The sequence below is a fragment of the Neovison vison genome, chromosome 12 (assembly GCF_020171115.1).
Source record: "Neovison vison isolate M4711 chromosome 12, ASM_NN_V1, whole genome shotgun sequence".
NCBI lineage: Eukaryota > Metazoa > Chordata > Mammalia > Carnivora > Mustelidae > Neogale > Neogale vison.
Window position 1 is genome coordinate 20,377,297 of NC_058102.1, and position 26,868 is coordinate 20,404,164.

At 38.5% G+C, this 26,868-nt stretch overlaps 1 protein-coding gene across 3 annotated transcripts in view; it reads right to left on the reverse strand.

Annotated features, from left to right (window-relative positions):
• Positions 1–26,868, reverse strand: part of ANO4 (anoctamin 4) — a 380,838-nt gene that overhangs the window by 121,061 nt on the left and 232,909 nt on the right. For all 3 annotated transcript variants that reach the window (XM_044227349.1, XM_044227348.1, XM_044227346.1), the window contains one exon: positions 5,392–5,498. In XM_044227349.1, the coding sequence (XP_044083284.1) occupies positions 5,392–5,498 (107 nt within the window). The remainder of the gene's footprint in view (positions 1–5,391; positions 5,499–26,868) is intronic.

A 26,868-nucleotide genomic window follows, 5' to 3' on the forward strand; every position in this document is an offset into this window, starting at 1 on the left:
AGAATTTACACACCAAATAAGCCCTACAGGAAATATTGAAAGGGGTCCTAAGGATAGAGAGTCCAAAAGTAGTAGACCAGAAAGGAACAGAGACAATATATAGTAACAGTTACCACATACAGGCAATACAATGGCACTCAATTCATATCTTAAAATTGTTACCCTGAATGTAAATGAGCTAAATAATCCAATCAAAAGACACAGGGTATCAGAATGGATAAAAAACAAGACTCATCAATATGCTGTCTATAAGAAACTTATTTTAGGGGAGGGAAAACAATTCACCATGCTAATGGACATCAAAAGAAAGCTGGGGTGGCAATCCTTATATCAGATCAATTAGATTTTATGCCAAAGACTATAATAAGAGATGAGGGAGGACACTATATCATACTCAAAGGGTCTGTCCAACAAGAAGATCTATGCCCCTAACATGGGAGCAGCCAATTTTTATAGACCAATTAATAGCAAAATTAAAGAAATACATTGACAATAATACAATAATAGTAGAGGACTTTAACACCCCTCTTAATGAAATACACACATCATCTAAGCAAAAGAATCACATGGAAATAAAGGTCTTCAATGACACACTGGACCAGATGAACATCACAGATATATTCAGAACATTCCATCCCAAAACAACAGAATACAGATTCTTCTCTAATGCACATGGAACATTCTTCAGAACTGATCTCATCATGGGTCACAAATCAGGTCTCAATCAGTACCAAAAGATTGGGATTGTTCCCTGCATATTTTCAGACCACAATGCTCTGAAGCTAGAACTCAATGAAAAGAGAAAAGTTGGAAAGAACTCAAATACATGGAGGCTAAAGAGCATCCTACTAAAGAATGAATGGATCAACCAGGAAATTAAAGAACAATTGAAAAAATTCATAGAAACAAATGAAAATGAAAACACAACTATTCAAAATCCATGAGACATAGCAAAGGCAGTCCTGAGAGGAAAGTACATAGCAATACAATACAATACAGCAAAAACCTTTTTAGAGAAAACAAGAAAGGTCTCAAGTACACAACCTAACCCTACACCTAAAGGAGCTAGAGAAAGAACAGCAAAGAAAGCCTAAATCCAGCAGGAGAAGAGAAATAACAAAGATCAGAGCAGAAATCAATGAAACAGAAGCCAAAAGAACAGTAGAACAAATCAACAGAACTAGGAGCTGCTTCTTTGAAAGAATTAATAAGATTGATAAACCCCTGCCCAGACTTATTAAAAAGAGAAGAGAAAGGACCCAAATTAATAAAATCATGAATGAAAGAGGAGAGATCACAAACAATGTCAAAGAAATACAAACAATTATAAGAACATACTATGAGCAACTATACACCAGCAAATTTGACAATGTGGAAGAAATGGATGCATTCCTGGAGATGTATAAACTACCAAAACTGAACTGGGAAGAAATAGAAAATCCAACAGACCCATAACCAGTAAGGAGATTGAAGCAGTCATCAAAAATCTCCCAACAAATAAGAGCTCATGGCCAGGCAGCTTCCCAGGGGGATTCTACCAAGCATTTAAAGAACTAATACCTATTCTCCTGAAACTGTTGCCAAAAAAAAAAAAAAAAAAGAAAGAAAGAAAACTGCCAAACTCATTTTATGAGGCCAGCATTACCTTGATCTGAAAACCAGACAAAGAGCCCATCAAAAAAGAGAATTACAGACCAATATCCTTGATAAACACAGGTGTAAAAATTCTCACCAAAATGCTAGTCAATAAGATCAAACAGTACATTGAAAGGATTATTCACCAAGATAAAGTGGGATTTATTCCAGGGCTGCAAGGTTGGTTCAACATCCACAAATCAATGAATGTGATACAGTACATTAATAAAAGATAAAACAAGAACCATATGATACTTTCAATAGATGCTGAAAAAGCATTTGACAAAGTACAGCATCCTTTCTTGATCAAAACTCAACAAAGTTAAGGATAGACTGTACATACCTCAATATCACCAAAACCATCTATGAAAAACCCACAGCGAAAATCATTCTCAATGGGGAAAAACTGAGAGTTTTTCCCCTAAGGTCAGGAACATGGCAGGGATGTTCACTATTACCACTACTATTCAACATCATACTACAAGTCCTAGCCTCAGCAAAAGAGAACAAAAAGAAATTAAAGGTATCTGAATAGACAAAGAAGAAGTCAAACTCTGACTCTTTGCAGATGATATGATACTTTATGAGGAAAACCTAAAGGCTCCACTCCAAAACTTCTAGAACTCATACAGGAATTCAGTAAAATGTCAGGATATAAAATCAATGCACAGAAATCAGTTGCACTTCTCTACACCAAAAGCAAGACAGAAGAAAGAGAAATTCAAGAGTCGATCCCATTTACAATTGCACCCCAAATCATAAGATACTGAGGAATAAATCTAAACAAAGAGGCAAAGAATCTGAACTCAGAAAACTTTGAAGTACTCATGAAAGAAATTGAGGAAGACACAAAGAAATGGTAAAATATTCCATGCTCATGGATTAGAAGAACAAATGTAAAAATGTCTATGTTACCTAGAGCAATCTACACATCTAACACAATCCCTATCAAAATACCATCAACTTTATTCAAAGAAATGGAACAAATCATCCTAAAATTCATATGGGACCAAAAAAGACCATGAATAGCTAGAGGGATGTTAAAAAAGAAAGCCAAAGTTAGTGACATCACAATTCCAGACTTCAAGCTCTATTACAAAGCTGTAATCATCAAAATAGTATGGTCCTGGCACAAAAACAGACACATAGATCAATGGAACAGAACAGAGAGCCCACAAATGGACCCTTAACTCTTTGATCAACTAATCTTCGACAAATCAGGAAAGAATGTCCAATGGAAAAAAGACAGCCTCTTCAACAAATGGTGTTGGGAAAATTGGATGGCCACATGTAGAAGAATGAAACTGGACCATTTCCTTACACCACACACAAAAATAGACTCAAAATGGATGAAAGACCTCAATGTGAGACAGGGATCCATCAAAATCCTTGAAGAGAACACAGGCAGCAACCTATATGACCTCAGCCACAGCAACTTCTTTCTAGAAGCATCACCAAAGGCAAGGGAAGCAAGGGCAAAAATGAGCTATTGGGACTTCATCAAGATCAAAAGCTTTTGTACAGCAAAGGAAATAGTCAACAAAACCAAAGACAACTGACATAATGGGAAGAGATATTTGCAAATGACATATCAGATAAAGGGCTAGTATCCAAAATGTATAAAGAACTTATTAAACTCAGCAACCAAAGAACAAATAATCCAATCAAGAAATGGGCAGAAGACATGAACAGACATTTTGACAAAGAATACATCCAAATGGCCAACAGACAGATGAAAACTTGTTCAACGTCACTTGGCATCAGGGAAATATAAATCAGAAGTACAATGAGATACCACCTTACACAATCTGAATGGCTAAAATTAACAAGTCAGGAAATGACATATGTTGGCAAGGATGTGGAGAAAGGGGAATCCTCCTACACTGTTGGTGGGAATGCAAGCTGGTGCAGCCACTCTGGAAAACAGCATGGGGGTTCCTCAAAAAGTTCAAAATAGAGCTACCCTATGACCCTGCAATCACACTTCTGGGTGTTTGCCCCAAAGATATAAATGTAATGATCTGAAGGGACATTTGCACCCAAATGTTTATACCAGCCACGTCCACAATAGTCAAACTATGGAAAGAACCTAGATGTCCATCAACAGATGAAGGGATAGAGAAGTTGTGGTAAACATACACACAATGGAATACTATGCAGCCATCAAAGGAAATGAAATCTTTCCATTTGCAATGATATGGATAGAACTAGAGAGTATTGTGTTAGGTGACATAAGTCAATCAGAGAAAGAAAATTATCATATGATCGCTCTGATATAAGGAATTTGAGAGGCATGGCAGGGAGTCGTGGGGGGTAGGGAGGGAAAAAATGAAACAAGATGGGATCTGGAGGGAGACAAACCATAAGAGACCATAAATCTCATGAAAAAACTGAAGGTTGCTGGGGGATGGGAGGGTAGGGATAGGGTGGTTGGGTTATGGGCATTGGGGAAGGTATGTGCTATGTATGGTGAATGCTGTGAAATGTATAAGCCTGATGATTCACAGACCTGTACCCCTGGGGCCAATAATACATTATATGTTAATAAAAAAATGGAGACAATTTGGTAATATGGAAAGTTTCTCATAAAAAAATCCTCCAAATATAAATTTAGTGTCCACAAATAGATGAATGGGTAAAGATGTGGTATATATACATCCATCCCCCACACACAATAGACTATTACTCAGCCATAGAAAAGAATGAAATTTTGCCATTTGCAACAACATGGATGGATCTAGAAAATGGAATGCTGAGTGAAATGAGTCAGTTAGAAAAAGACAAATAGCATATGATTTCACTACTCTGTAGAATATAAGAAACAAAACAATGAATAAAAGAGATAAACCAAAAGATAAAGTTTTAACTAAAGAGAACAAACTCATTTTTACCAGAGGTAAGAGTTGGTGAAATATGTGAAGGGGATTAAGGTACACTTATCAAAAGATAAACTCTTAACTAAAGAGAAAAAACTCATTTTTACCAGAGGTGAGAGTTGGTGAAATATGTGAAGGAGATTAAGGTACACTTATCAGGATGAGCATTGTGTACAGAACTGTTGAATTCCTATATTGTACACCTGAAGCTAATATAACATTGTATATTAATTATGCTGAATTTTAACAAGTTAAATAACAAGTTAAGTAAAAATACATACATGTGCATTATAAAAGCTGTTTAATGGCGAAGGTGATTATTTGGAGAATTTATTTATTTGTGACAGCTCATCTCTGCACTTGCGCAGAACAACTCCCCATCCCCCTGCCACCACCATCTTCCTACATCAATCCCTTCTTCTCATCAGGTCTCAGTTCAAACCCTGGCTTCTCAATGAAGCTTCCCCTGATCAATTCATTTCAACTTGAACCCACCATTTCAGTTTTTACCTTGTTATTCACTGTATTTACTTATTTGTTTATTGTAAACTTTCACCGTCTTGAATATACGCCCCGGGAGAGAACCATGCCCATCTCCCCAACATCCAGGCCAGTGCCTAGCACACAATGAACATTCCATAAATATTTGTTGGAACTGAGAGAATTTCTCCATGATCTTAGGCAAATGAGGTAACATGCTATTTTAAAGAGATCTAAGGATGATATTAAGATTTTTACAACTTGTGAGCTACCCACCAAGGGAGGAGAGATTTTATAAATGAGGAACAGTTCTAGAATTGATATAAACTTTATAAAGCCCAAGAAAAAAATTGTCATTCCCGAAATTAGATATAGCTTGTTATATTAATAAACTACTTACCAATTTTGTTTTTTCCTTCTTCATACTTTATTCTTTGTAAAATATGATGTACGATTCTACTTCTTGTGGCGTTGTTGAAGAAAGTGTCTTTGTTGTGTATGATGAAGCTGCACACACATATTGAAAACACAAGCTGAAGGTTAATTGGAGGTGCTGAATCTAATCTTTGACATAATGTGGTGTTACTCATATAGAGGTGTCTTCAATCGATCACAGAAAGGGTAGGTCTGGAACAGCATGAGAGAGCCCAGAGTGCACACCAGGGGCAGGAGGTTCACACACCTCAGTAGTTTGGGTTCTTAAGTCTCCTGAGCATTAACATAATTATGCCAGGAAGGAGCTGGAGTTAAATACAATTTAAAAACCATAAAATAAAATAAAAGTTTTCCTCAATAAGGTCATCAGATATATTCAAATAAAAATGTATTTTGTTTTTATCTCCTCTCGTCTCTCACCTCAACCCCCTCCATGTCATAACCACCTGGTTTTTTAAAGAAATTTTAAGATGTGAAACTGATTTGGGTGGTGAATATGAAAATTAGGTAATAAGCTCTGGTCTAGCTCAGGGCCTCTGTCTGTTCCTTTCCCATGTTCCTTGCTGAATGGGACTCCTCTCCTAAAGCATGAACTTGAATTTGCTTTCTTTATCAGCCAGTGGATGACCCAGCCTCTAAAGTTTCTCACAGAGCTCATACACACACACCAAGACACTGGGCTCTCCAGTGGATACCCCTACCCTACTGAGAACTAAGAGGTTTTAGGTGACAGAGCTTCCAGGACCACAACATCCAGCATGAAGAGGCCATGTCTTCCCTTCCCAGGAATGTGTTTAATGGTATAATATTAGACATACTGTAAGTATAATTGTTTCATAAATTGTGAACTTTATTAACTCAGCAAATTTTTATGAGGTACCTCCTAAGAGTGGGGATACTGTGCAAGGATTATCAATGTGCAAGCCACTGCCTTCAAAACCCAGCTCAGAAACCACCTCCCCCAACAGGTCTCCTCACCACTCCAACTCCACTCCTTTCCCACAAATAATTCAGTATGCCCTCCTCTGTGCTACTTCTTATCTTGTGAGTACATTGATTTATCAATTATTCTGTATTTTCATTCATTCATCCACTCAGTCATTCAGCAAATGTTTATTGAGGGCTCTGTCTAGGGTACTGGTTACACAGTAGTAAACAAAACACAAAATATTTGTTCTGAAGAGGCTTACAGTCTAACAGGAAAGACAAACCATAAAGGAAGTGAACATGATTGTATGGAAGAGATGGCAGAATCAAACTCCCTTTGCATGTCTGTATACCACACAAAACTGAACTCCTTCAGGACAAAAGGCTGCATCATACTAATTTCTATAGCCCCAGTATCTAGTGAGTGGCTCATACAAATACAGGTATATATTTTTGAATAGCAGTAAGTGAGGGCCATTGGGTTTATGTTAGGGAAATTGCTATTAAAGGTTTTTCTTCAAGAAGATAGATTCCCAAGAGTTGTTTAAATGCCAGGTGGAAGAGAGAAAACTGACCCAGAGTAGACAGTCTGGGCATGGGATCTGGTTTGGGAACAAGCTGGGAATGTGAGTTTGAGATAACATAAAAAGGGGATAAAGGCCAGAGACTGTGAAAATAAAATGTAAATCACATGAGTTGGTTCCCTAGGATTCTGTTATAGAAAACTATTCTCAGAAAAAGTAATTTGACTTGGTAGATGAGAGATAAATGATATGTGGGTGAATGAGGAAGCTGCAGAGCTTAGCTGGTATTTTCTTTAGGGTTTTCTGAAAACATTTTATTGCACCAAAGAGGGAGAGAAGAAAACCAAAAGTTACACTGAATGCAGTTCCTTTTATTTTATCCTTCTCTACTTTTTCACCTTATTTAAGACAGACCATTCTACTTTAATACCAAATAAAGGTGCCATTAAAAAAAGAGACAAATCAAAAAGTCCATTTTTGACTCACAATACCAGATGATAACTGAAAGCTGATAAGTATGACTATGCTTGACAGGACAATTCTGGCCTAAAAGCCCATGTGCCTCCTCCATTAAATGGTTTTCTGCTTTCTTCTCCTTTTATAGCACCACATTACATTTTGTGAGCTCATGTAATCATTCTCTATAATAAGCACTGCAGATGAGCTTCAAAATTTTGTTTTCCTCTTTCTTATATCTAGGTTGTACCTGGAGCCTGGAGAGTCTACAGTGGGAACAAATATATAGGGCACGTGCCAGGCACTATTCTAAGCACCCCAGATTTATTAACTCATTAGATCCTTGCAATAACACAGGGCATAGTATTTTATAGCTCCATCTTACAGGTGATGAATCAGAGAAGGTGAGTGATGCCCCCGAAGTTACTCAACTAAGGAGGAGAGCCAGGATTTCAACTCAAGCAGTCTGACTCCAGAGGTTGCCCTCTTACCCACTCCACTCACCTGTCTCCCTGTGCTAAAACTTCCTGACTCCTGGAGGCTGACTCTCCTTGAGATCAGCCCAAGAGTTGCTCTGTCTGGAATACTTTCCTTGTTTCCACTAATTCTTTGAGCCTCAGCTCAGGGCACATCTCCCTCTAAGGGTCTTCTTTGAGCCCCCGGGCCTCCCCCTGAAAAGTAATGTGGTGCTACAATAAGATAAGGAGGGATAAAACCGTTTTAAGTTCTAACATTACCCTTCCTTCCCCCTTAAGACTTTGAAGTGAGACAGTCCACAGAATAGACCCTAGTTTTGTCACTTACTATGGGTATTGGACTGTCCCTCTACCTCCCTAGATCTTGGTTTTCTCATTTGTGAAATGGGGATAACACTGTAATTACTTTCATAGCATTTTTGTTTGAAAGAATCAGGTGAGATGACAAGCATTGCAGAGCCCCACTGTCTGATGTTTAATAAGCTCTCAGAGTTAGCTGTCATCATTGTTGTTGTTTCTATGACATCATATAGAAACTGTCTGCCTACATACTTGACTTCTCTGGATGAGTTTCTTGAGGGCAGGGACGAGCCATGCTCATTTCTGTATTCTAGCACAGGTCTTGGCTCATGATCAGACCTTACAATTGGCTCAAATGAACGGACCTTCTGGAGAACACCTGCGAACACTGGGGGTTACGTGACTAAATATCATCTCGTTATACCTTGGCATCTAATTCTTCTTCCTGGAAATATTTCTACCCATTTCATCTTTTCAGCTACCACATGAATCATTCTCTCCACAAAGGAAAGAATTGCCAAAGGATTTTTGTACTGGGTATGGAACAATCTTATTTTCTCTGTTTCTCTTTCAAACTGAAGGGCTAAGAGAAGGCAGAGTGATGACTCTTGACATCGTTGTTCTCAAGCTTTCCTTAGCCACTTAGCCAAAATAACCTTCTTCAAATGATTCACATACACATGCGCATGCATACTCATAAGCACCATGTAAGCTGGGCTGTTCTGGCAAACATAAGACTTGGGGGCTCACATCAGGGAGATTCAAATTAAAACCACATTGAGATATCACCTTACACCAGTTAGAATGGCCAAAATTAGCAAGACGAGAAACAACATGTGTTGGAGAGGATGTGGAGAAAGGGGAACCCTCTTACACTGTTGGTGGGAATGCAAGTTGGTGCAGCCAATTTGGAGAACAGTGTGGAGATTCCTTAAGAAATTAAAAATTGAGCTTCCCTATGACCCTGCAATTGCACTACTGGGTATTTACCCCAAAGATACAGATGTAATGAAAAGAAGGGCCATCTGTATCCCAATGTTCATAGCACCAATGGCCACAGTCGCCAAACTGTGGAAAGAACCAAGATGTCCTTCAACAGACGAATGGATAAGGAAGATGTAGTTCATATACACTATGGAGTATCATGCCTCCATCAGAAAGAATGAATACCCAACTTTTGTAGCAACATGGACGGGACTGGAAGAGATTACGCTGAGTGAAATAAGTCAAGCAGAGAGAGTCAATTATCATATGGTTTCACTTATTTGTGGAGCATAAGAAATAACACGGAGGACATAGGGAGATGGAGAGGAAAAGGGAGTTGAGGGAAATTGGAGGGGGAGATGAACCATGAGAGACTATGGACTCTGAAAAACAATCTGAGGATTTTGAAGGGGTGGGGGATGGGGGTTGGGGAAGCCTGGTAGTGGGTATTATGGAAGGCACATATTGCATGGAGCACTGGGTGTGGTGCATAAACAATGAATTCTGTTCCACTGAAAAGAAATAAAATTAAATAGTTTAAAAAAAAAAAAAAGACTTGGGGGCTCAGTCTCTGAGGTGTCAGTGCTCTGTACTGGCTTAGAAACTCTGCTTTCATACATTAATGGCAGATCAGCAAACTAGTACAAATTCTATAATGGCCATTTATCCAAGTCTAACAAAATTATATATTACATATAAATATATGTGTTTATAATAATATTAATAACTATGTATAATATACATATATACATATCTTTTGACCAGCAATTCTTTTAGAAATTTATTCTACAGGGGAGCCTGGGTGGCTCAGTGGGTTAAGCCTCTGCCTTCGGCTCGGGTCATGATCTCAGGGTCCTGAGATTGAGCCCCGCATCAGGCTCTCTGATCAGGGGGGAGCCTGCTTCCTCCTCTCTCTCTCTGCCTGCCTCTCTGCCTACTTGTGATCTCTGACAAATAAATAAATAAAATCTTAAAAAAAATTATTTTACAAATATATTTATCCATGTGCAAAATGACAAATAATAAAATTATGGCATGGGTTATAATAGCAAAATTCTAAAAATGACTTAAGTAATTTACCAGTGAGAGTAAAGACAAATTATAGTACAATTTCACAATGAAATACTCTGTATCTGTAAAGAGATTAAGGGTGTTCAGTGTAGTTATAAGAAAATCTTCAAGATACTACAGAGGAAAACAAGGTTCAAAATAGACAACTATTTGCTTTTTTTTTTTTTAAAGGTTTTATTTATGTACTTGAGAGAGAGAGAGAGAGAGTACACAAGCAGGAGAAGGGCAGAAGGAGAAGCAGACTCCCTGCTGAGCAGGGAGTCAGACTTGGGGCTCAATCCCAGGACCCCACGGTCATGATCTGGGGGAACAGCAGATGATTAACCAACTGAGCCACCCAGGTGCCTCATGGCTATTTGTAACAAAGAGAAAAACATACACATAGAAGGAAGTACATATAAATATAATGATGTATTTATTTTCTTGCACATGCACAGGTGGCTACAGAAAGGACATATAGACATCCAGAAATACTAACTGCCTCTGGGGAGAACTAGGTGGCTGGAAAGGAAGGAAACTTCACTGACACATTTAGGAAATTTTTATCATACATTAAGTACTACCTATAAAAAACCACCCACCTGGGTGGCTCAGTGGATTAAAGCCTCTGCCTTCGGCTCAGGTCATGATCCCAGGGTCCGGGGATCGAGCCCCACATCAGGCTCTCTGCTCAGCAGGGAGCCTGCCTCCCTCCCTCTCTCTTTCTCTGCCTGTCTCTGCCTACTTGTGATCTCTGTCTGCAAATAAATAAATAAAACCTTTTAGGAAAAAAAAAAAACATGAAAATTTTAAAGAGAAAATGCAATTTCTGTTCTAGGTTTGTTCTCTCCTCCACCCTAGAGGATAAGGAGAGGAATACACTGAATTGGCAGAGGAATAATTTTGTGATTGAAGCTCTGCACATACGTCTCCTTATTCGACCCTTTGGAGAAGTTATATAATATGCTTAAAGTCACACAACTGAGGAAGGATTCAAAACCCATCTGTCAGTTCCAAATTTTCCCATTCATTTGTAAAAGGAACTGCTGAGATCACATGCCTGCCTATATGCATGTGTGTGTGAATGGCACTTTCTGGATGCTTTCATCTTGCCCCATTAGGAAGACCCTGCTGACTTGTCACCAAGTAACGGGCAAACCTGAGCCTGAAGTTCCTATAGACTCCCCTCTAGGGTCTCTACTCTCCTGCTTTCTCTGGAGGTCAGCAGCCCTCAGTTTTCACTTGGTGAGCCTCCTGATCTCCTCCAAAAGACAAAGGGCAAACACTGGAAGAGAATATGTGATGAAATGATGTTTTAGCTACAGACTCTGAGGCTGTGGTTATTTGCACTCAGTTATATGTTCTCCCATAGCCAACCACCCACAGCAGCATTGTCAAGTACTGTGATAGGCTGGCTGTAAACATTCTGTAAATGTTCTGCTTGTTCTGTGCAAATAACTGATCACTGAGAGTGTTTCATATGGAGGTGGGAAGTGGGTACAAAGGAATGTGGGTGTTATGCATGTATGTATTTCGAATGAGGATAATGCAAAGGTGGAACCAATCTAGTTTCTCTCCTCAGAGGAGCATCTATTCTTATTAGATAAAATGAGAAACACACAAACATTTGAGGGTGTGAATTGGGGAAAGGTATTCATTAGAGCTGGGTAAAAAATCAGCTTATAATTAAATGTGTTACTTTTAAACAAATACAAGCTCTTTTTTTTTTTTTAACTTTCCTTTTAGGCATATTAAGATATGACTACACTTTCTTCACATTTAGTACAAATTACCTAGAGTCCAGTGTTATTGAGTAAGAATTTCTGAGATAGTGAAAATATTATCTATGCTATCCAATATGGTAGCCACTAGTCACATGTAGCTACTGAACATTTATAATGGGGATAGAACAAATCAGAAAGTAAATTTTTACTTAATTTTAACTGATTAAAATTAAAATATAAATAGCCACATGTGGCTAGTAGATGGACAATTGCCTCGAACGTGAATGATAACTTGAGCATGTGGGCAAATCCTCAATAATGGGATCCTTATGCTGCATCTCCCTTTGCCTACAAAACTGGAGCAGGAGAGTGAGTAAGGGTGAAAATGCTCTATAAGACTGTGTAAAGGTCTTGGATTCAAGTCTTCCTCTTCATTTTAGTTGTGTGGCTTTGGGGAAGCCAATGAGTTTCTTTGGGACATAGTAACTTGTCAGGAAATGAGGGTTATGGTGTGTTAGTTGCCCAAGGACAGGGATCACAAAGTGAGACTATAAAGTACTGAGACAGATCATCAAACCTAGTTGGTAGATGACTGGGCAACTCAAACCAAACATGTTCCAGACAGAATTCTTGATCTATACCCTTGTAAGGTAAAAATCTGCTTCCCCCTTCACCTTTTCCATCTTAAAAAAAAAAAACAGCATGTGACACATCCAAATTCTCAAGTCATAAACTTAGATGCATCCTCTATCCTCTCTTTCTCTCATGTTCAATATGCAATCAAATTCTTTGAGCTCCTCTTCACAAATGTTATCTTGAATCTGATCTTTATTACTCTCTTTCCTTTGAAGTTGTTTCCAAGAGCACTTGGAATTATTATTCCAATAATAATACAATTATTATTCCAATAATAATTTCCCAACTATTCCATTTTCACTTTCTTCCATCAGTTCATTCTCTACATAGCAAGGATCTTTTAAAACAAGTTAAGTCTCATCCCTCTTCTGCTTAAAACTCTTCACCAACTTCCCATGGATTTAGAATAAAACCTATACTCCTTTCCATGGTCCACATGCTCCTGCTACATGGTCTGGTCTTGCCTACACCAATGCATTTATCTCTTCTCCTCCTCCTCTTGCTCATTATAAACCAGAAACACTGTCTTTTCTTCTGCCCTGAAAAATCCCAGCTTGACATTGTCCAGGGCTTTTGTTCATACAACACCTAGATTTTTGTACAACTGTTTCTTTCCAACATTTGGGTCTCAATTTAAATGTCACCTTTAATACCTTAGCCAGGATAGTTACTCACCTGTCCCTCAAGTCTCTCTTTCTCTCTCATTACCTTATTGTTTTTCCTATGTTTTACTCTCTGAACTTTTTTTTGGTGGTGGTGGTGGGAGATATGTATCTACATGTTCATTGTCTGCCCACCTTCTTCTGTAGAGTGATTGCAACCACATACTGACTCCACATGAAACCAGTGGAAGAACTGGCCAGCTTAAGCAGCAGAACTGCTGAAATAAAAAAATCATGAGCAAATAAGATGTATTTTAAGTTAAATTTTGTGATAGATTGTTATGTAGCAATAGATGACCTATAAATATACCAGTCTTTTCTGATGGTTAGAATTACATTATTTCAAAAAGAAAAGTGAAAGCTAATGCTTTGAAAATATTTCAGAAAACTTTCTCAATTAGACTTTTAAATAGAGATTTATTTTTTAACAAGGAGAAGCAGAGGTGATACAGTTAACTGTCACTTAAATTATGTCCTCAAGTTAATGAAAATCTAAGTAGGAACAAAGTAACCAATTAATTTTTTATGTGACAAGGCCTATTTTGAGAGGTTTTTTTTTTGTTTGTTTGTTTGTTTTTTTTTTTTTTTTTTGGTTTTCAGGCACTGTAGTGCAATAACTAGCTTCTTATCTGAAGTATGGTTGTTATGACTAAAAGGACGAGATAACTATCAGACCAAACATATAATACATGTAGTATTCAGAGTTCTTACCCTTTGGTAAAGATTTTAAAGCCTCTTCATAGGATTAAGGTGACAAGCTGCTGAAATATAAGGCAAAGTGAAACATGTTTCTTGTTCCATTGGTCATGTCTAATTCTACTTCATGTCATAGTCTTTTCTATTTGAACCTTAAATCCAAATTAAGAAATACTCGCTCTTGAGACTTCCAGATAAAGATGGGAAATTAAACACTTGTATTTAATTTGGCTCTCAAAACCCCATGAAAATAACAGTCATGTTTGCGTGTGTGTGTGTGTATGCTTATTTTTTTCTTTTTTTAAGATTTTATTTATTTGAGAGAGAGAGAAAGAGAGCACACAAGCAGGGGGAAAGGCAGAGGGGGAGTGAGAAGCGGATTCCGTGAGCAGGGTGCCCAATGCAGGGCTGCATGTGTTGACATACAGGTATAAACCCTCAAGGAACAAAGAGCAGAAAGCAACAGCAAAAAATTGTTAGAATGTGAGAAGCAGATGAACAGGTAGTAACAGACTTAGCAGATTCCCAAACCAGCTCTGTGCAAGACCAAAAGCAATCATATTTATACTATAATATCTCACAAAATTTTAGAACAGGGGCATCAGTGGCCTCTAGAAGTCGGGTGAAGGGGATGCTGAAATAAGTACTGGTTGAAAGCTGCTTAGGAAGAAGTTAGATCCCGAGATCTTCACCTGTACTTTAACACAGAAGTCTGGAGAGTTGTGTTTTGTTTTTTGGGGTTTTTTTGTTTTTTTTTTTTTTGTTTTTTTCGCATAGGGTAATAATACAGCCCCTGAACTTTAAAACCTCAGACATGGGTAGGGGTAGGGGAATCAGTGAAAATTGGAGGACCAACTGAATGTTTGCATCCTGGAAGCTGAGATTCCTGTCTCCATCCAGTTAGGCTCCAAAACATTGGCAGCCAAGTTTTGACTTTCTAGGCAGGACACTGGCAGAGACTTCTCTGGGGAATCTGACCAGTGTCAGATGACAGATCTGAAGACAGAGAGATTGGAGACTCCAAAATGAACGCCCCACCCACCCCCAGCCATTTCCCTAGAACAAAACTACCAGTTGACAACCCCACCCATTACTCTGAAACTGTACTCAAGTTTTACATCTCCTATTCTTCCACATGGACAGTCAGCCAAAGATTACTGGATATCTGAAGAAATTCATTAATGAAAGAGAATAATAAAGATAGTAAAAATAAACAGAAACATGTTAGAGGATATTAGGCTATGTGGAGTGATGAAACATTAAAAAAATCATTATGCTCAGAAAGTTAAGATATTATAATGGTGAAAAAAGCTCAAAATATGACTTTTAAAAACCAGAACATTATGAAAGTCAAAATAGCCCTTGTAAATTAAAGCAAAATTATAGCATAATTTAAAAACTTAAGAGAAGCATTTGAAAATAAGTTAAAATTTTCCAGAAAATAAGTTGAGAAAAATCTCCTAGAGCAAAAATTTACAGATGAACAAAAAGGAGAGAAAAGACAGACATGAGAGGATCAGCTAAGAATTCTATAAAGAAAGAAAAACGGATAAATTCAGAAAGAGAATTCAGAAATTATTCAAGAATATTTCCCTGAACTGAAAAAGAGTATTCAAGATGAAAGGGTCCACTGATGATTCATTAAAACAGATGAACCCAGAGCCACCTCAAGATATGTTACTGTGATTATTTCAGAACACTGGGGACAAAGAGAAAACCATACAAACTCACATTATAATAGAAATAAGAACTGGAATATTTTTGAAGTCCCAAGTAGCAATACTGAGTTTTGGAATGAAAGGAGGAAGACCTTCAAAATTCTGAGGGAAAAGTATTTATGATCAAATGATCAAGAAGAGAGAAACAATAAATATTTGTACTACAGCTGCTATAAGAAAGTACCACAGATTGGGTGGCTTAAACAAAAGAAATTAATTTTCTCTAGTTCTGGAGGAAGAAGCTGTCTCAAGTCTAGATGGAAATTCTTCTCATAAACCCAAAAGATTGCAGGCAAGAAAAGGGCAAGGAAAGCTGCAGGGAAGAGGAGAAAAGAGGATGAGAGGAAAAAAGCATTATCTTGTACTTGCTAGCAACTCAGAGCAGTCCTAAATTATCTCCATCGTTAGCAATGAACTGAGAAAATCAATATATGTAGAACATACATATAGCAAAATTATCTATTCATATACCAGGTACGTGTATTACTGTAGGCAAATTTACTGAACATTTACCATGGCCATTGATATACTGTGCTGATTTTCACAATACATGGGTAGTATTATGAATCCCAATTTAGAGATAAAGAAACTGATGCTCAGAACCACACAGCTTGTGAGTTGCAGTGCTGGGATTGGGGGCCCAGGTCTCACAGACTCCAGAGCCCGTGTGAGCTCAGCCACTAAGCCTTAAGGACAGACACTCTGATTCATTCATCCTTGTCCAGCCCTGCACGATGCCTGTCACAAAACTGGTGCTTGATGCTGACTAAACCGGAATGGATAGTCAGGATGAAAACATGAAAGCACAGCAGCATTTACATTTAGTAGAGATCACTATTATTTCCCATTCAAAAGTGAGCCAGAATGAAGAGGAAATCATTTTTTAAAAACCTATAAAAAAACTGGAAACATAGTGATTTCGCAATTAATCCTCAGAGCAGAAAAAATCCAATTTAGAATAACCCAGGCCTCAGCTCTCTACTAATTAGGGTGCTATAGTAATTGAGTCAATAGTAAGGTTTTGCCTGATTTACTGAGGCAATTATCACTGCATAAATTGATCATTCAGTGACTCATCCGTGGCTACTGTCTTAGTCTGGTCTTGGTCATGGGTCTTATTTGTATATTCCTTTACTGGAGCTAAGTAGGACTGAGTGCTGACCAAAGGGACAGATCGATCTACTTTCTTGCAGTTCATCTATATTGCTGTGGTCAGCAAAGACCTAGAAACCCTGCCAAGCATCCACAAAACTTGATAGTTGGTAAAAATTTATTCTCCATAATTCCTTGGTCTTTTTTCTTTTTTGACGTTTCCCCTGCTCTTCCATCTTAGTGAGATCCTTTATCTATCCCTGCTCCAGCCAAAGCACTCTGTCTTAGCTCTTCTTTCCTCCTCTTCTTTATTATTATTATTTTTTTAAAGATTTATTTGAGAGAGGGTGAGGGGGCAAGTGAGCAGGACTGAGGGTTGGAGGGAGAGGGGAGGGAGAAGCAGGCACCCCAATGAGCAGGGAGCCTGATGCGGGTCTGGATCCCAGGACCCTGAGGTTATTGACCTGAGCCGAAGGCAGACTCTTAACCAACTGAGCCACCCAGGCACCCCTCCTCTTCTTTATTTTTTAAATCTTTCGAAAAGAGCTGATGAGCTTACTCATAATGGGTTATGAATGAATACGTTAAAACTTCCATCTTGCCCAGGGACATTTATTTTAAATGCAGATGACTTTAGCCAAAGGATTAAAGTTCACATTGTTAAACTCCAGTTGTACCATCACGGATGCTACTGTCTTAGCTCCCTCTTCTCTACCCTCTTCCGTAATGCTGGAACAAGGACTCTGCCAAATACAGCTTTCCTTGGGGCTGGCTCTCTGATACGTTCTGCTACTTGGGGGCACTAGAAGGGGATTGGAAGGGGAACAACAGCAGGTGAAAGGATCTGGTCTTTCATGTTTGCTTAGTGTCCTGACAACATTGACCCAGCAGTGATTCTTCAATCTCAAAGTGGCAGTTGGTTCCAACTTCCATCTTTTTTTTTTTTTTTAATTTTATTTATTTATCAGAGAGAGAGGGGGAGAGAGCACAGGCAAACAGAATGGCAGGCAGAGGCAGAGGGAGAAGCAGGCTCCCTGCTGAGCAAGGAGCCCGATGTGGGACTCGATCCCAGGACGCTGGGATCATGACCTGAGCCGAAGGCAGCTGCTTAACCAACTGAGCCACCCAGGCGTCCCGGTTCCAACTTCCATCTTAAACCAACCAACCAACCAAACAAACAAACAAACAAAACACCCCAGAATAGACCCACCACATTGCCCCACAACCCAGAGGTACTAGCACCAGCAGGGTAGCATTTCCTCCTCAGAGGTATGGGGGTCAGTTCCAGCTTGAAGGTTCTAATAAAATCAGTTTCTTCCCTCAGACACCCTAGCCCTAGAGGCAGTAGTTTCTTCCCACACCTCCTGCAGTTAATAACTGTGTGGACTCAGTGCTCCTTTTATGACATATTAGTTCTCTGACACCTATTTTATGGATTCCCAGCATTAATCTCCATGCTTAAAAAACTGCTGGGTTTCAGTTTTCCTGAGTGGGACCTGAGCTGTCCAGGGAGCTAGAAAGAGAAACACCCTTCAGGGAAAAGGCTTTCTCTCTCTTTGAAATCATACACAACATAAACAACCATCTACCTATCCTGCTTGTTAATTTGATAAGAATATCACCTGCAATATCACAGTGCTTTCTGAATTTGAATTTTGAAATATTTTAATTCCAAGTCTGGTTTCTACCCTACAGAGCTTTTCTCTTATCTGTCTGTCTTTGCTTACTTGTATGGGATTTATTTCCTAAAAATATGCAGGATGTTCAAAACAAAGCAAAAACAGTGTAAGAGATCATCTGAACCTTAGTAGAGCTACAGAGTAATGTGCTATATAAATGTGACAGAACAAAATAATATTAACATAAGGTATTCCTAGGCACAATCCTTTATTATTCCCAATTTGCTGCTTTTCTTTGTGAAGATTAAATATCCTTACCCATTATCATGGACTTGTAGTTCCTCTTCTTGGGAGAAGTACCATTTCCCATTCCATTTCCATGCTTGGCCCTAAGACGTGTTTTGGTCAATGGAATATGAACAGAAATGTTTATGGCACATCTGAGCAGAAATTTTAAGAGCCAATGTGTGGCTCTACCATTACTTTTTCCCTCTGCCATGAGAATGTATGTCCTAGTATAGGCTGCATCTTCAGCCAGTATCTCATAAGAAAAAAAACATGTAAAGCAGAGCCTCAGCTGGCCCATAGCTAACATATTATGTGAGCAAGAAATAAATAAGATGCCTTGAATAAGACATTGGGGTTTGAGGGATGTTACTGTAGCAGAACCTAGCATAATCTGACCGGCACTGTCTCTAAACTAACAAAGGCAATCCTGTAATTTATGAGTTAATTTACTCTGTCCTGAAGAGGGTGGATTTTTTTTTCTTCCTTGTGGAAAAGCTATGCCAGTCCTAGTAACAAAGTGATGGGAGAGAGGGGAAAGGCTTATGGGGAGGAGAGGAGTGAAAGGCTGTGAAGGCTTCAGTGGAGGAAAGAAATTTGTGTCAGAGGCAGTAAGGGAGGGTGTGAAGGAAGAAGAAAGGATAACAAGCGGTTGCTGAGACCGTGTACTTGGCTGTTTTGTGTCCTTTGAGAAACTTTGAAAACTGGAAATCCCTTCTAATTACTTTTGGCTGCTGAATTGTGCTTTGTGCAAGATATAGAAACAAATAATTGTGGTACAATATAATCATTCCTGTAATCACAGTATTTACAAAGGCTACTGGGCCCTGAAGTCTAACACCATCTGCATGAGATACAATGGGTTTCACAAAGATGACAACGTCTGAACTAGATCCTGAGGGAAGAACAGGCTTTCACTAGATAGTGAGAGGGAAGAGCACACCTTAGCAACACGTAACAGGAGTCACAGGGTAGCCTCCAGTGTTGTGTGGTAAGAACTTTCGGCATATTCAGCCTCGGAGACTGGGAGGAGGGGAGAAACAGCTTTGTGTGCCATGTCCTAAGGAGTTTGAACTTGATCCCAAAGGGCTTAGGTTATCTTTTGAAAGCTGTTAAGAAAGCAATGCTACCACATGTGGCAGTGCGTTTTATTCACTGCTAAGAGATGAGGAAGAGTGCCTGGCTAAGGGATAAGGAAGGGTGGAAAACCAAGATACTCTGCTTGTCAATCTGTGGGCTGTGAATTCTTAGAGGAAGAGTGGACTAATGGTACAAAGGTGCTATGTGAGCTATGAGTAGGAGCCTTGCATCTGCTCCAGCTACATGGATGTGGTGGATAAGGGAGTTGGGAAATATGAAGGAGTTCAGCAGACTTACAATTTTTCATGTAAGAGTTGGTGGCCAGTTATGACTAAGGCAGTGGCAATGAGGTCAGAAAGGAGGAGCTAAGCGGTGATGGTAGACAATGAAGAAGAGGGTAGTGTCAAGTTTGGTCAACATGCAGTGGTGATACCATTAATCAGGAGTGAAAAATACAAAATTGATATTGTGGGTGTCATACTGGGGGTGAGAGAAGTGGAAAATGAGAAGAATCAAATTTGTTTCCAAGGAGAAAGATATTTCTAAGACATGGTTCTGAATTAGCAATCATTTGAATAAAGTACTATTCACAAAGGCCACAGGTTAACTCCTGAATTCCCCCACCAGTGCCATTCTCAGATGTAAGAGGTACCCTGTCCAGACTCTGGATTTTAGAGGACTCATACAACAGCCATCCCAGATATATTTCTTCCCATGGGGTAGAGTATTGGCAAGGCCAAGAGGCTGTGCCCACCTGGAGCCTTTCCCAAATCACCAAGGCCACTTATTGGTCTTTGTGGGCCTCTAAGGCCTACCTCCTAAAGACAGTTCTATGCTTACTAGGTAGCCAAGATGTTTGCAGGGGAAATGGATGGCACCTGGACAGGGGGTCTGGGTATTCACATACATGAGCCTGAGGCCCCTCAGTGTGGGACAGAGCCAGGGATAGGAAGAGAAAAGGAGGGTGGGGGGAAATCATTCTCCCCACACCCCACCAATGGAACAGATTTCTAAGAATTCTGAGAACTTGGAATTTCAGGTCTTTGTGCAGGTGTATTTGTCAAGGTAGTTTAAAAGAAACTGCTGTATTTGTTAAAAATGATTTATTACTTTTAATTATTTAGATATATGGTCTATAAGCTTCATTTGTACTCTTGCCCCAAGCCTTACAATTGTTAGAATCAGGACAGTCCTTCCCTTAGATTCAAGAGTGTAAGTTTAAAAGAGATAAATCTATTGTCTTTCATCCCCAAATCCTAATGAAGATAAATATGAAAGCCTGGGTTTGAGTATGCTAACAGTGTAGGTAAGAGTGAGCTCATGGAATCTCATTGTTCAGGAGGATTTCCTGCTTCTGCCAGCTCTGTAACTCAGATAACTGGCTAACCCTCTCTGTTCCATTTCTTTATTTCTAAATGGATATAATAATACTACTAGTCTCATGAGTAACCTGATATCTGTGAGTGATGAATGTTAGCTGTGGCATTTTAGAAAGAGCATGGATTTAAAATCAGGCAGATTTGGGTTCTAACCCCAAAGTCTGCTTGTTACTGTGTAGCCTTGGGTAAAGTACTTAACTTCTCTGAGCCTGGGTTCTATCTTTTATAAAGTAAGGATAATGAAATTATGTTGCAGGGTTATTGCAAAGGTCAGATAAGACAATGAATGGAGAATGGGCAGCACAGAATTCCCCCACTGATCTCCCTTGTTATTTCTGACCATTGGTCCAAATGACGTAACGCACAGTGTGATTATTCAACATGCAATCCATCCACAAAAGCAGTCCTCATCCCTTTGCTTCCCTTTTTGTTAACCCTTGCTTATTTTATTTTACATTATATTTGGCAAAACTTCCCTTTTCCTATGAATGCTTTAAATTGTCTTTCTACCATTTTATGAATTAAATAATATCTTTCTCATCACATTTACTATGCTCAAGTTAAAAATTTAAATTAAAAAATATGTTCACATATATAAATATATATATGATCACAAAATAACATTCTCTACTACAGTATAATACTTGGCACACAATACACTAAAAGTATTTGTTGAATAAACTGATGAAAGAAATTAAACATGACGCCAACAAATGGAGATATTCCATGCTAATGGACTGGAAGAATTAATATTGTTAAAATGCCCATACTACCCAAAGCAATCTACAGACTTGATGCAATTCATATCAAAATACAAACACCATTTTTCATAGAACTAGAACAAATAATACTCAAATTTGTATGGAACCACAAAAGACCTTGAATATCCAAAGCAATCTTGAGAAAGAATGAAGCTAGAGGTATCATAATCCAGATTTCAAGATATACCATAGTAATCAAGAAAGTATGGTTACTGGCACAGAAATAAACACACAGGTCCATGGAATAGAACAGAGAATTCAGAAATAAACCCATGCTTAGATGGTCAATTAATCTACAGTGAAGGGGGCAAGAAGACATAATGGGGGAAAAGACAGTGGAAAAGACAGTATTTTCAATTAAGTGATACAGGGTAAACTGGACAGCTACATACAAAAGAATGAAACTTGACCACTTTCTTCAACCATACACAAAAATAAATTCAAAATGGACTAAAGACCTAAATGTGACACCTGAGATCATAAAAATCCTAGAAGAGAACACAGGAAGTAATACCTTATATATTAGCCTTAGCAACATTTTACTAGATATCTCTCCTTGGGCAAGAGAAACAAGTTCACAAATAAACAATTGGGACTACACCTAAACAAAAAGCTTTTGCACAGCAAAGGAACCATCAACAAAATAAAAAGACAATCCACTAAATGGGAAAAGATACATCCAATAAGGGATTAATATCTTAAAATATATACAGAACTGATACAACTTGACACCAAAAAACAAACAAGAAACCCAAAGCAAAATCAAACAAACGAACAAATAAAAAAACACCTCCAACTAATCTGATCTTAAAATGGGCAAAGAGGGTGCCTGGGTGGCTCAGCTGGTTAAGTGTCTGCCTTCGGCTCAGGTTATGACCCCGGGGTCCTGGGATGGAGTCCTGCATTGGGTTCCCTGCTCAGTGGGGAGCCTGCTTCTTCTTCTGCCTCTCTCTCTCTGTCTCTCATTAATAAATTAATAAAATCTTAAAAATAAAATAAAATGGGCAAAGAACCTGAACAGACATTCTTCCTGAGAAGATATACAAATAGTCAACAGACACATCTGAGAGTACACAGCATCACCCATCATCAGGGAAATGCAAATCAAAACTACAATGAAATATCATGTTATACCAGGCAGAATGGCTAGAATCAAAATGACCAAAAAAAAAAAAAAAAAAGCCAAACAAGTGTTGGAGAGGTTTATATGGAGAAAAAGGAACCTTCATGTACTCTTGGTAAAAATGTAGAAAACAGTATGAAGTTTCCTCAAAAAATTAAAAATAGAAATACCATATGATCAAGTAATTCCACTGCTAGATATTTATCCAGAGAAAACAAAGACACTAGTTCAAAAAGATATATGTACCCCTATGTTTATTGCAGCATTATTTACAATAACCAAGATACAGAAGCAACTCATGTTCATCCATAGATGAGTAGAGTTGCTACACACACACACACACACACACACACACACAGGAATATTACTCAGCCATAAAAAAGAATGAAACCTCACCATTTGTGACAACATGGATGGACCTAGAGGGTATTATGCTAAATGAAGTAAGTCAGACAAAGCCAAATACCATATGACTCCTCTTATATGTGGAATCTACAAAAAAACCACCACAACAAACAAATTAACAAAGAAACAATCCAAAAAACAGACCTTTAAGTATGGAGAATGAATTGGTTGTTGCCATAGGGGAAGGGCTGGGGGAATGTATGAAATAGTTAAAGGGGACTATGAGGTACAAAATTCCAGTTATAAAATAAATAAGTCACAGAGATGAAAAGTACATGGGGAATATAGTCAACAATATTGTAATCATGTTATATGGTGACAGATGGTGACTACCCTTACCATAGTGAAAACTGAGTAATGTATAGAATTGTTGAATCAGTATGTTGTACACCTGAAACTAATCTAACACTGTACGCTAATTATACTTCGGTAAAAATGTATTGTTGAATGAATGAGTTAGCAAATGAAAAAAACTATTTACAGATGGATAAATGGCAAAAAAAACCCACAAAAAAACCACAACCTTCTCAGTGGTTTATTCATAGTTGGTCCTACAGATACTAAAAGAACATAGCTAACTAACTACTGGGTCTCCAGGCACCCAAAGTTACATTTTCCCACAAGATTAGGTGCATCTTTTGCCTCTTAAACTGAACTCATTAAGTTATGTCCTACTTAAAAGAAGCCACGTCATCTTCAAAAACATAAATCTCAGGCTGTGCAGCTTGTTTCATTTTCAACTCAGTATAAAACTTTCCAGGACAGAGATAAGGTTCCCCTGACTTTATGGATCAATAAAAACAACATGCATATTGAGGATCCTAATGCCAAATAAGTGATTGCAATAAAACATGTGTTGTGAGACCTGTTGTAAGTCATAGGGGCACTAAAAGAACATTAATCCTATCTAAATCAATATCAGTATCTCTTTGCCTGAAGGACTCTCTAAAGATTTCAGATTGATGAAAACACCAGAAAAACTCCAAACAGGGGAAAAAAAAAAAAAAAGCACATACTGAAAGAATCTGTAGTTTCAGCCATCCATGTTAACAGGAGTTAGAAAACAAATGTACATATATTACTAATAAATGTGAAACGGCAGTGTATCCTGCATTTAGTCAGTTTGGGCAGCTATAAAATATTACCATAGACTGGGAGATATCTTCTCAACAACTGAAATTTATTTCCAGGAGATTGGAAATCTGAGATCATGGTGCTAGTGTGGTCAAGATCTGGTGAGGGTCCTCTCTGCTGGTTACAGACTCCTGGTTGTATTCTCCTATGGTTGACAGTAAGCTAGCTCTCTGGTCTCTTCTTTAAGGCACTAATCCCTTTCATAAGGGCTCCAGCATCATGGCCTAATCACTCCTAAAGGACTCACCTCCTAATACTATCAAAGTGGGGATTAGATATAACATATGAATTGGAAGGCACATAAATTTCAGTCCATAACGTATCTACAATATTAAAAAACATTTAGATTGAAAGGAATGCTACTCCAGTTCAGATCAGATATTTAACTTTGCAAAAATTAGTCTTTGTCCTTTATTCACTATATAACTTGCCCTTTATGCACTAACTGCAACTTTTCAGAGATTCTCCTAAGAATTTTCATTGTTCTCATGGTTCATCATCATTCCCAAACATATCTACTAACTATTGAGTGTTTTCTAAGGGCCAGGTACTGGACTAAATATTTTGCACAAGTCATTTCATTTAATGTCCCTAAATCCTATTGCCACAATGCTTTCTTCCTTCTTTATTTTCCTTCTGCCCAAACTTACCTGTCTTCTGTTCTGGACCCTTTGGGTTATGCAGATTGGCCAGTTTATATAGTTGTGCTAGACAAAACAATGTCAACATCCTAATCCCTAGAACCTACGACTATTTTAAGCTATATGGCAAAAAAAGAATTATTTCAGATAGAAGTATGTTACTTCTCAACTGAATTCAAGGTAGGGAGATTATCCTGGACCATTCAGGCAGGTCCCAGGTATTCACAGGGGTCCTTAAAAATGGAAGAGGAAGGAAGAAGAGTCAGAGAAGGAGGTGAGATGACAGAAGCCGGGTCAGAGTGAAATGATGTGATGTGAGAAGAACTCAATCACCGTCACTGGCTTTGCAGTTGAAGGGAGGGGCCCAGAGCCAAGAATGCAGAACCTTCCAGAAGCTGGAGAGGACTAAGAAATGGGTTTTCCCCTGGAGCCTTTAAAATCGAAGGCAGGTTGCCACACCTTGATTTTAGCCTGGTGAGACCCACGGCAGACTTCTAACCTAGTATATTTGTGTTGTGTTAAGCCACGAAATTTGTGGTGTTTTTTTATAGCAGCCATAGAGAACCAATATATAGTTTGAGGCTAAGACTGGAGTGCCTTACCTTAGAATCCAAGTCCCACTACTTACCAACTATGTTTCCTTGGGCAAGGTATTTACTCTCTCTGTCTGTTTCCTCCTCTATAAATACAGGAATAATGATTATACCTTATTCACAGACCTACTATTCAACAGAATCCCTACTGTTGTATTGAATTACTTTCTCTGAAATTTTCTGAGTTTTGAGGGGGCCTTCTGGAACTACAATGCTCCAATGAATGACTGATCCTAATGCTGAAAGCTTTGGGACCCATAGTTGGCTAGAGCAGGAGAGCTTTCTGTGAGATAGGGCTCTTAGGCTCCCATACAATTATGGCTGATAAACAATGTGTAGATCCAGTTTGGGTGATACCATGTAAAATGGCCAAATGGTATTGCACAATAATTTATAAAAATGTGTACCCACAGGTTTGCTTTTGTTTCTCAAATACAAATATACATTGAAATGGAACATGAGCTTATTTGCTTTTTAATCAATTCACAGCTATAATTCTTGCAGAATGTAGTTCAAACAAAAACGATTTGCATGAGGTTAGTTTAGAATATACTGCAGTATTTTGCTGATGTCTAAACTCCTCCAAAATGTTAGAGCCCCAAGCAATTAATTCTCCAGAACCATGCTGAGGGACCTACAAAAAACAGCCCATGGAAAAGCCCTACAAGATGTTTGCTCTAAGGAGGTTGCTAAGGAAATTGTTAACTGCTTTATTCACAACTCTCCCTCCTTTCTCTATAAAAGAATTTTATTTCTTGCAAAATGCTTGGAAAATGCTAAGAAAAGTCCTGCTTTACTAAGCGGTTGGTTTTCTTCCTCTCGGGCAATCAGAAATATGTGCTTAACTGCGTTTCTCCCTCTGCTCTACCTACTATGCTTAAAGCCAAATTTGTTGGGTCATTTATCAACCCTTACAGACAGATAGGCCACTGAAGTTTGCAAATCTAAGCCCATTCTCCCCACCCCGAAGAAATGATATTCTCCTTAGTTCAGAATATTTACTTATATTTTACTATTTTATTTATCTGTTTATCCCACCTCAAATGCTTTAACTAATTCCAAAGGTAATCAGGTATATTTACGTGCACCTGTTCATGCTAGTGTAATACAGCTGGAAAGTAAACTGTTCTTTGGCTCTGCCCATGCGGCACATACCTGAGGTGTCAGCACTGTGGAG